Source organism: Hibiscus syriacus, unplaced genomic scaffold (genome assembly GCF_006381635.1).
Source record: "Hibiscus syriacus cultivar Baekdansim isolate YM2019G1 unplaced genomic scaffold, ASM638163v2 tig00110678_pilon, whole genome shotgun sequence".
In the NCBI taxonomy this organism is placed as follows: Eukaryota; Viridiplantae; Streptophyta; class Magnoliopsida; order Malvales; family Malvaceae; genus Hibiscus; species Hibiscus syriacus.
In genome coordinates this window covers 563,521-575,282 of record NW_024062822.1, presented here as the reverse complement: position 1 = coordinate 575,282, position 11,762 = coordinate 563,521, and the positions used below count along the sequence as shown (strand labels likewise).

Here is an 11,762-nt window from a genome sequence, read left to right as displayed (position 1 = left end):
TACTCTTTTAAACAAGTTTGATGAGCGGGAAAACTATGGGTTGGTATGTACAGTACTTACACAGCTCTCAATGTCCATAGAATTGAATTCGAAGCACCAATCAGTGTTCAATCTTCAATGTCAGAAATTTATATATACTAAAGCTTTCATTCATAATATTGTTGTTTTTACTTCTTCCTTTTCCAAATGTCATTTTGCTCTCAGCTGCTTCAGAATTGAATTCATGCGTTCCATGGAAAATTGAAATGAAGTATATTTTTTATAGCCCCCCCCCCCCCCGACCACCACAAATGTATGTTTTAGTATTTTTAATTATAAAATTAAAAGATCGAATCTTATCATTGGTTCACGCTTTATGCATACATTAAAATTTAATCTATATACTATAAGTCAATTTTCATCCACATACTATTCAAATTCTAAAATTCCAATCATGGGTAAAAGTACAATATGACTAAATTATAAAAATAAAAAATTAGTTATAGAAAAATTCTATAACTTATATATAGTACGATTAATAGTCAAGTTTCTTTGCTTTTTTTTTTTATCACGAGGGACCATCAAAATTTGATTTTGTCATCACTTATCTTCCTTCTTTATGGCGTCCTTAAAAGATAGTGTTATATTTAAAACCAATTAATGAATGAAACATGGAGAATTAAATTGAAAATAAATTATAGTTTAAGGGTCAAGTCTGGAATATATAAACTCAGATTTTTAACGAGTTTTAGAATGCTCAGACCACCATGCTCTGCTGTGTTAAACTGCTTTTTGACCCTATTTTTCTATTAAAATTTTCATCATCAATTCCTCGACCCTAAATTATCAATGGAAAAAACTTCTTAAAAATCATGAAATCAAATTTTATTTTTTTGAATATTAAAATTTCAATCTTCAAATCGTCAGATCAAAACAAAAAGATTTGTTGTGGTTGGTCTATGTCCTTAAACATCTTTAGATCGCTCCAACTAATAAAACACAAATACATCAACAACCCCCTTCAGCTTAAGGGAAACTACAGCCCCAAACATCACACAAAGCGTGGTTTACTGCATCACATCTAATGTTATATATAATATGTTATCTATAGCTAAAATTATAAGCTTAAATATAAAATAAATGTTTAAACTATAATGTATTTGTGCAATTATTTTATATTTAAGTCAAAATGAAATATAAATAAATATTATTTTATAATAATATTAAGTTATTAAAAAAATAAGAAAGAGAAATAGATATTCACGTCCGATGTACTTTATGCGCCTCTAAATCTAATCTACCCAAACAATAAGGATATTTCTATATATTTACTTCATAAGGTCTGCCTCTTTTAATATGTATTAGACCCTTTTCATCTTTGGTCTATGCTTTATTTTTAAGTTATTACTAATATTTCTTACTAAGTAATTCCTAAATTCCACGACTATCAGTCTATAAAAGCATTTCCTGGGATGGTTCAGTTCTCTGAAAAATAAAACCTCGCTGCTCTTAGGTCGAATTCCCCGTTATTTTCCCGGAAAGATTGAGTCATCAGTTTCCAGAGAATCTAGCAGAACTTTAAACTTTTCAAATTTCTTTCGATACTTCAGCATTGAACGCCTTTAAAAATTTCTGTCTAAATGGATTCGTTTGTTTTCGATAACGTGAAAGCAGAGAAAGCCAAGGCGATGAGGAGGTACAATCGGCTTCGAAGCTTAGCAAAGGCGTTTCGTTTCCTGGAACTGCTCTTGGCTTTGCTGTTTTTGGCGTGGACATTCGAGCGCGTGCCTTTCGTCGTCAAGATCTCCGGTGAGTTCATTTTGAAGCTCGGCGGGATCGTCGCGAGTCCGCCCTTCGTTTTCCTTGTATGTAACGTCATCATCGTCACTCTCATTGCTAAGTCCGGCATTTTCTCCGCCGTTAGCAATGCAGATTCCAAAATCTACGAGGAAATCACCAAAATCGCTGAGAATCGCTCCAAATTGGAGTCTCAAGAAGAGATTGTGTATCAAGACAAGAAGATCATCTCTGAAGCAAACGCAAATACTCTCACATGCGAGGAAATGGAGCCGGAGTCGGACTCCGATCCTGAAATGGATAATCCGAGAGTCTATAGAAGGAGTAAGTCGGAGAAGTTGCCCATAAGAAAAACCGAGGAAGTGACGAAGGAACTACGACGATCGGAGACAGAAAAGTCCCGGAAATTTGAAAACGTGGACGGAGAATTGTTCCCGGAAGACGAGTTGAGCAACGAAGAGTTTCAACGAACGATCGAAGATTTTATCGCTAAACAGCTGAGGTTTCGCCGAGAAGAAACTATGTACATTGTTCTCCAATGTTCAAATCCTGAAAAAATAATTTTACCTTCTCAGTAAATTTTAACCACAAAATAAAAAGAGAATATTGTTTATTACTGATTCCTTTTTTATTTCTCACCTTTGAAAAGAGAGAGCGAACACACTGCTCAAGTGCTCATGGTATGGTTGTACAGTGCTAAAAGGAGAACGGAGTAATTTGCTTTTACCTTTAAAATGAAATTTGGTCCGAATAATAAAAAATAAATTAGTTATTTTAGATTACAACATTTTATTATAAATATTTACTGAACCGAAAGATAAAAAAATTAATATTAAATTTGAATATCTTAAAAAAGTTTATATATTTATAAATTTAACTTAATTTAATTTATGATCCAACTATTAATGATTCAATGAAAAAATGATTAATGTTAAAGCTGATGAAAATCATTCATCTAAATGAAACTTAAGTACGCTATCTTTTTTTTTTAATTAGTCATTGGTGTCTGATCTTTTAATCAATTAATCCAGATCGGATATTGCAGAGACGATGGTGACCCTCCCAACCTTATTTGCTCCATTCGCAAACTCCAGGATTCAAACTCCTAACCTTACTTAAGGAACCTAATGTCTCATCTCACTATAACCAACAGATTGTTGGTTATCCTCCTCTTATTAGTTAAGACACATTTCAATAATGAGGTAATTAAAACTCAAGAGTTTGTTTTTTTTTAAGACTGATCGTCGGTCTAATCATTCACCCAAGCTTCTTTTTACTCTGTAAGTGCCAGATTAAGCACTGCCCCACTAATATCTTCCTTAAGCAACAGAATTTAGTGCTTAAAAGCATCAATCATCACCCAATAATGTTCAAATCAAAATTGGCATTTTATCTCTTAAACTCAAAAGCTTGGGGAAAAACACTTACCCCTTTCCATGGCTATAACTTTATTTATTTCCCTCCACCTTTCGCTACCTTTTCCTTTATATAGGCAATCATGGTTAATTCCACCAATAAAAACAACTGCCGGTGGTTGAATTTTACTGATTTCATTAGATATTAAATTGGGGATTTAACCGAATTTATGATACGATTTTTTTATTAATTAACATTTTTTATTATTTTCGTTACAATTAAAACTTGCATTACATTCTTGAAAGAGAGAAAAGAGGAAGGATTTCACTCGGATCGAACCTGACCTGGAACAGAATTTGTTAAAACAAAACACCTTTCTTTTGCTTCAACTCTTATATGTTTCTTTCCTTTTGTCCAATGGTGTCTTAAGGAAGGTTTATAGGGGCTGTTTTTATTATTAAGTCAAGTGTGGTGGGTGTTTATAAATGTGTACATCTTTGTAGTTATATTACAAATATAAAATATATGTAAATTATATAGAAATTTAATTTTTTTAAGGAATACCTCAACATCTCCTTTAAGCAATCCCTGCTACCCACAGACGTTGCCTTTTGTAAAAGTATGTATTCTTTCATTTACATTTCAACACCTTGCCAAGTTTAAGGATTTCGTTTAATTTGGCATATTCTCTTTTACACAATATTAAGACATATCACATATTTGGGTTTTAATCGGAGATAATATGATTATTAAGAGTTCAATTGGTTGTCTAAAAATAATATTTTTTTTCAAAAAAAATAAAGAAATCATCCAATAATAAAAAGGCATCCAAGGTGTTAATTAATCCTTAGAAAGAACTATTGATTGAGCAATCAAATCCACTTTTTTTCAATGAACTTGATTAATTAATTCAAACAAGAAAGCTGGGACAAATTTCTGTAAAATTTAAAAATTAACTTACTTAGTCATTCTAAACAAGAATTCGGCAAAGACAACTTTAGGTTTCAACTTTGTCCCAAAATGGAAACAAAATAATATTTATAGTGGGGTGCTCCATGTTTTAGTGATGTTTGCCTTTGCCCCTTTAATTTAATTATAATTGAGGGGCTTTAATGACAATAAGAGAAGGCATATATTCCTTCAACTTAGCAGCATTGGACAATTATTCCTAATTGAAGTTGAAAAAAGAGGTCTCACTATCACCTATTTCCAGATTTTTTTTCAAAATCTAAATTAACCTTCGATTGATGGGTTGTTGTGACAACGGGCTAATTAACTCATGAAATCAACAAGCAGTAAAGCAAATAAAAACATAAGATTTAACAAGGTTCGACAATGTGCCTACGTCATCGGGAGCGATGAGCGACTATTCTCTTTATTATTTGCAATAATCCAAAATTAGGTTACAATTATAGTATATAAGAGTAACCTCGGTACAATTACAAAAATACCCTGTATTGGACCCCAATGGACAGATGTTCGAGCGGAGTGAGCAAAGCGAACATAGATGAAATAGAAAATTGAAAGTTTATCAAACATCAAAGTGGGTTGGGCTACCATGCTTCTCTAACAACTGTAAAAATTCAACAAGTCCAAGCAATGCATGAACTTGTCAGTAGTAACTGACTTGGTCAACATATCAGCTCCATTCTCACTAGTATGAACCTTCTCTAACAATATCTCTCCAGATGCAATAAACTCTCTAATCTTGTGAAACCTTACATCAATATGCTTAGTTCTAGCATGATACACCTGATTCTTAGCCAAATGAATAACACTTTGGTTGTCACAATGCAACTGAACTCCACCTTGCTAAACACCAAATTCCTTTACTATCCCAGTAAGCTATATAGCTTCTTTTGCAGCTTCAACTACTGTCATGTATTCTGCTTCAGTTGTAGATAATGCCACAATAGACTGAACAATTGACTTCCAACATATAAGCCCTCCACTAAGAGTAAAAACATACGCAGTTGTAGATCTTCTATCATCTAAGTCATATGCATAGTCTGAATCCACATATCCTATAACCAAAGGATTATTCTACTGATTAATAAAAATAATTTCATTCCTTACAGTGACCTTCAAATACCTGAAAATCCACTTGACTGCTTCCCAATATCGCCTACCTGGTTTAGACATGTATTTACAAACTTGACTAACAACATGAGCTAAATCAAGGCTAGTACATACCATTGCATACATCAAACAACAAACAACACTGGCATATGGAACCTTTGCCATGTCAACAACTTCCTTATTTGTCTTAGGGCATTGCTCTGAAGAAAGCTTAAAATGATTTGTCAATGGAGTGTTTACTGACTTTGCATTTCTCATCTTAAAACTGTATAACATTTTCTCAACATAGCCGTGTTGAGATAACCACATTTTCCTTGAGCCTCTATCCTTGTGAATCTCTATTCCAAGAATTTTCTTTGTAGTACCTAAGTCTTTCCTATCAAAATCCTGGCTCAATAAAGCTTTCAAACCAGCAACATCATGCATATTCTTTACAACAATTAGCATATCATCAACATACAATAGTAGAAAAAAACATCATTAATGCTCCTAACATAAACACAACAATCATACTCACATCGTTTATAGCTAATCTTAATCATATAAGAGTAGAACCATTTATACCATTGTCTTGGAGATTGTTTCAACCCATATAAGGATTTCTTCAACTTGCAAACCAAATGCTCATGTCCAAGTTGAGTGAACCATTCTGGCTGCTGCGTATAAATTTGCTCCTTTAAATCACCATACAAAAAGGCAGTTTTGATATCCATCTGCTCTAAATACAAATCCCAACTAGCTACAAATCCAAGTATTGCCCTGATTGAAGTATGCCTAACCACATGTGAAAATATTTCATCATAATATACTCCCTTCTACTATGAGAAACCCTTTGTTACCAATCGAGGCTTGAACTTTTCCTCCTCTTTTTCTGATACTGCAAGTTTCCTTTTATACACCCATTTGTAACCAATAGCATATTTTCCCTCAGTAAGAGGAACTAGCTCCCATGTACGTTGTCATAACCATTTTTTTGGGAAAACAATTAAATATTATTTAAAAATAATTATGAATTTTATTTTGAAATATTAACGATTTTGAATTGGTTTGAATTAAATTGAATGGGAATCAACATCGACCTTTGGGTTAGGTAGGTCGAATACCTAAAAACATCTTTTAAAACAATTTTAAGAAAAATCATTTTTAAGACAAAAAATTGGTTTGGGTTTGCCAAAAAACTTAATTTTACGGGTTCGATAGTCGATTACGCGTGGGGATTGATTAACACCCCCACAGCACCCAAAATTGGTACTCAACCGCTTACACATTTTCGTAATGGCGGAAATCATCAATTCACATCGATAATTAAAATATGATCCATTTATTAAAGTTAATTAATTTTCTTTGAATTGATTATTTAAAGAAAATCCTCTTACTCGATAAGAAATCTTGAAATTTGCAATCCTCCGTCGGGAAAGCTATCTCAACTATTTATCATTCGTAAAAGAATATTATATCTTCGAATATATAAAAACGTAAATCGAATATAAATTGAATAATCAACATTTTGCATAAAATAAAATAAATTGCTATGTATATAAACATGCATTGCATTGTTCAATTTAAAATAGAAATGAATTAATAATTAACAAAATGAAATCTATTTATTTCAAGTTCACATTTTTTTTCGAATGTCGTATCGGATCACACTACTTCGGTCAAGTGGTGCTTTCCACACCTATTCTACAAATCGTTGTTCTTAAATTATTTGAATACACAAACGTTGAAAATAAATAAACGAACATTTTGTACAATTATTTGAAACCAACTCCAAAAAGGTAAGGAATATATACACGCATTTATAAATGTATGTACATAAATATAATATGTAAAATAAATGAACATATATGAACACTAAAAATACATATAAAAATATTTAATACATAGTGATATTTACAACAAAAACACATACACTGATCTTAAAGTATCAATGTGCATTAAATAAATAAAACATATATCAAATCAACAAAATAGAAAAATATGTGTCAGACAGGTAATAATCCATATATTTTTAGACTAAGACCAGTGATTAATTTGCATATACTAAAATATATAGGGATTGAAGGCATAAATAAACTAAATTTAGACAAACATTAAATAAAAATGACTAAAATGAAATAAGGAACAAATTACCATATCAGGCCAACTATTTAACCAAAACTTTAAACCATATGTAATATGACTAAAAAGTAAAAAAAAACCAACATGAAAGGTTCGAATTCAAAAATAAATCATTTCATTTCAACCAGAATATTATATTACAAAACCAAAGGGGCTAAAATTATAATTTGCCCAAAATTTGAAACGCACGCTTACCCCTGGAGCAGTGTCATTTTACGCGTGTTATATAAGGCCAAGACTCAAGCAAAAATCTTGTTCATTCTCATTTGCTTCTCCATTTGCTTGGTCTGAAGAGAGATTGACAGAGTGAGAGAAAGAGATTCAACCGAAGCTCTTTTGTTCCCATATTTCGATGAGCCAACACCAAACCGGCCACCTCTGATCGGAGCCAGCCTCCGCTTGTCAGTGACGAAAAATAGAGATGGTGACACCAAACCACTCCTCTCGCAGCCCTCAGTACGAATCCAAGGCATGTTTTCCTTAAAAGAGAGCGGGTTAGAGTAGATCTAATGGTGAAGTTCGGGAAAACTCCACCTCCGGTGACCTATTTTTATCGGTGGAGAACCAATGAAGGTAAACTTTTTCTTTACTCTCTCTCTAACCCTAGGGTATTGAAACTAGGCCAGGTCGGATCTTGGACACGGGTCACCGCTTGAATCGGGTCACGGCTTGAATTGGGTCATCCGGGTCTGGATTGGTTGTAGTATGGGTTTCCTTTTTTTGACTTAATTTGGGCCTGAAACGGGTCAGACTTTGGGCCTGAAACGGGTCAGACTTTGGGTCGGGTTGGGTCATTGTTGACTGGGTGTTGGATTTGTATTTTGGGCTTCAATTGGGCCCTGCAAAATAATGTAATTAATTATTAGAAATAATAATAATAATAGAAATAACAAAAATGGGTGTCTACAGCTGCCACACTTTGTACATTCTTGTGTTAACAAGAATAGGGCAAATACAACAAGATAACATGTTTTTGTCTGGTTCTCCTTTTTGCTTAGAAATATGACATGTTTGTTGTTGAGGACGACATTGCTCATACGTGATGAAGAGTTTTGGTCATTTTTTAGGTAAAGTTGGGAGATAGCACGATTCCTACGTGATAAGAAAGTCTGGCTATCTAAGGGTGACACGGCTCCTATGTGATGAGAAGATATGGTTGGTGGATTACATGGTTCATACGTGACGAGGACGGCTGATTATCTTTAGGGAGGGTGATAACATGGTTCTTACGCGATGAGGACTGCTGGTTATCTAAGGGTGGCACGACTCTTACGTGATGAGGAGATCTGGTCAGGGGATGGCACATTTCCTATATTATGAGGATGACTAGCCATCTTTAGGGATGATAACACGGTTTCTATGTGATGATGACAACTAGCTAAATAAGGGTGACATGAATCCTACGTGATGAGGAGATTTGGTCGGTGGATGACACGGTTCCTAAGCGATGAAGATAGCTGATCGTCTTTAGGGATAATGGTTTCAAGAGAAACCGTCGAGAGACAAAATTTTATTTAAAGAGAAACATACTCAAATATGCATGTTTCAAGAGAAACTGTCTCAAGAGAGACAAAACTTGTTTCAAGGGAAATAATCTCAATGTTTGTGTTTCAAGGGAAACTGTCTCAAGAGAGAAAAACTTTGTTTCCTGGGAAACTGTCTCAAGGGAGGCAAAACTTTTTTAAAGGGAAACTGTCTTAAGGGAGACAAAACTTGTTCCAAGGAAAACAATCTCAAAGGTTATCAATTTTGTTTCCAGTGAAATAATTTCAAAATTTGTGTATTAAAGAAAAACTTCTCAAGTGAGACAGAATTTGTTTTGAAAGAAACAATCTCTAGTGAGATTAATTTTGTTTCCAGTAAAACAACTTAGAAATTTGTGTTCCGAGGGAAAATTTCTCAAGGGAGATGAAATTTGTTTTAAGAGAAATTGTCTCAAGCGAGACAAATTTTTTTAGAGAAAATTATCTCAAGCGAGACAAAATTTGTTTTTAAGAAAAATTGTCTCTAGCGAGACGACACTTTGTTTCGAGATAAACAATCTCCAAGGTGACAAACAATCTGCTTGTTCTTGCATGTTGAAGAAATCTTATCATTGACTTTAGGATGTCAAAATTGTTCCTTCATGTTGAGGACATTTGATCATCACCAAACTTTGATTTCCTGAAAGATTAAAATGAAACATTTATGAATAATTGTTTTGGATATTGTGATGGATGCCAAGATGGAGTTTATTTTATGTGATTGATTTGATGAATTATTGAGTTTGTCCTCAAGACAGAGAAAAATGTGTTTAATGCACATGATGATGAATGTTTGATGCAAAGATGCAAATTTCATGTATAATGTAAGTATATGTTGATGTATATATGTGTTGATGTATATTTTATCGATCTGTAAAGGGAATGGTTGCTTGAGTAGTCTTTATTATATCCCTGATTCAATTGTCTTCATTTTCCACCATTGTGTACTATTGCAAACTTCGACCTGAGACAATTTGTTTTCCTTGCCCCATCAAAATTTGCCCCAAAAATTTGGCTTCCCTTGCCTTAGCTTTGATCACAAACTTCTGAGATATATTCGTTAAATTCCAAGATATGCTTCTAAAGAGACTATCTTGCTTGAAATATTTTTCTTTTTATTTTCAAAATTTTGATAAATATAAAAAAGAATTTAAAAAAAATATCGCCTCCTTCTAAGTTTCACAATTGAAACAAATAGTAAAACAGGAGTTCATCGAATATCAAAAGAATAAATCACTCTTTTAATTTTTTATAACTGTAAATCTTTGACAAACATCAAGATCGATATATTGGTTTTGAGGTTAGCTACCTACATTCTGAGGTTTGTTTCATTGATTCGTCATTTTTCCCTTTCTCAGTCATTTAAAGATTATGGCATGCCTCTCTTTCTTGGTTTGACATTTTAATTGGAGGCGGGAAAAATGACGCAGCTAGCATAGTTAATTGCTAGACTCTTTAGAACACTTCTATTTCAGTTATCTGAAATCTTCCATTTGTTCAATCTTCGTAGACTCCTCTAGTCAAGATAGTGCACAAATATCGGTCTAAAAACGAGATTCCCGAGTGCTCGTGTGAAGTTGACTATAACAAGTGTTCCTCAACTCCATTAGCTCATATTCACCGAAACTCCTTATTTAGTAATTTTTATTTAATTTGTTATGATTGGCTAGTTGAATTCAGCTTTATTGTACACATATATTTTATAATTCCTTTATTTGGCTAGCTAAAGGATTCATGTCGTCATAAATTCTTTGACTTGACAATCACATTGGAGCAAGCACCAAATTGCCAAGTACCCAGTCAATATCATAGTTTGAATGTAATCTATTCATAAAGCGATGGCTTTTGAGTTTCCTCTATAACCAATTGCTTTAGCGGAATATCTTAACTTTATTTTATACATATATATATTCTAGGTATATGGATTCTATTTCTTAAGCTTGTCAAGAAGAACATGTTATAGACTAGGTGTTTGTTGAAGGTCAAAAAATATCATCGTTAGAGTTCAATTTCTAAGCAACTGGCCTAAACTAGATTTATCTACTCGACCATTCCATCTGTTAATATCATGATCATCATTGAACATCATCAACAGAAGTAGAAACCAATTAGTTTAGCAATTTCATGTGTCAGATGTCCCATTTTGTCCACTCCTAATACATACGTGAATGTCAAACCCTTGATTATCTCTTCATGTGAAGAGAAAACTAGCTAGGTCCCTACAAGAGAAGGGTATGTATTATGTTGTATCATCTGGAGTATGATTAAGGGTTTTTATTTTACGGGGTTCAATATTGTCATTTGTCAAAGCTTTACAACCTCAATTATTAAAAATCTTTTAATTAAGTTAATATTCAAGGAATTTCAAGATTAAAATTTGCTCATTGCTCATTTCCTAATAAGGAAGCATTTTATTTAAAATGTTCGAACGTTAAGAGACTTATAAACATTCAATCATAGGAAGAAAAAGAAAAACAAGATCAAACAAGATGAAATGTTTTTTATGAGAATACAACAAAACTCTTAATGGATGTCCTAAGCTACTCCTAATTAGAATGCCCCTGAATCAATCAGATCTTGGACCTTGCGCTTTAATGCCCCACAATTCTCAGTGTTGTGCCCTGAGCTCCCAATGTGATAGCTATATATGGCGTTAATATCACGACCTTCAGAATATGAGGCCTATCTTGGTTTGGATTGAATTGGAGTCACAAGGTTCTTCTCAACTAGCGTTGGGAGAAATTCCTCATACGTCATTAGGATTGGATTGATACGAGTCTTTTCATGGAAGACATTATGAGGTTTAGTCCCTTAATTGGCTATATAAGATCCCACTATGTTAACCTCAACTCTTTTCTCATTGTCAGTACTACTCGCACCTCTTATTTTGTCATTCTTGACAGCTCT

General features: G+C 33.3%; 1 protein-coding gene across 1 annotated transcript; it reads left to right on the top strand.

Annotated features, from left to right (window-relative positions):
* Positions 1-1,485: 1,485 nt before the first annotated feature.
* On the top strand, positions 1,486-2,369 carry LOC120138143. Its single transcript, XM_039153726.1, has one exon. It carries the CDS (start codon positions 1,620-1,622, stop codon positions 2,352-2,354), a length of 735 nt encoding a protein of 244 aa, XP_039009657.1. The 5' UTR covers positions 1,486-1,619; the 3' UTR covers positions 2,355-2,369.
* Positions 2,370-11,762: the final 9,393 nt, after the last annotated feature.

Coding starts and splice junctions, on each gene's coding strand:
- LOC120138143 (XM_039153726.1), top strand. CDS start 1,620: ATGGATTCGTTTGTTTTCGATAACGTGAAAGCAGAGAAAGCCAAGGCG.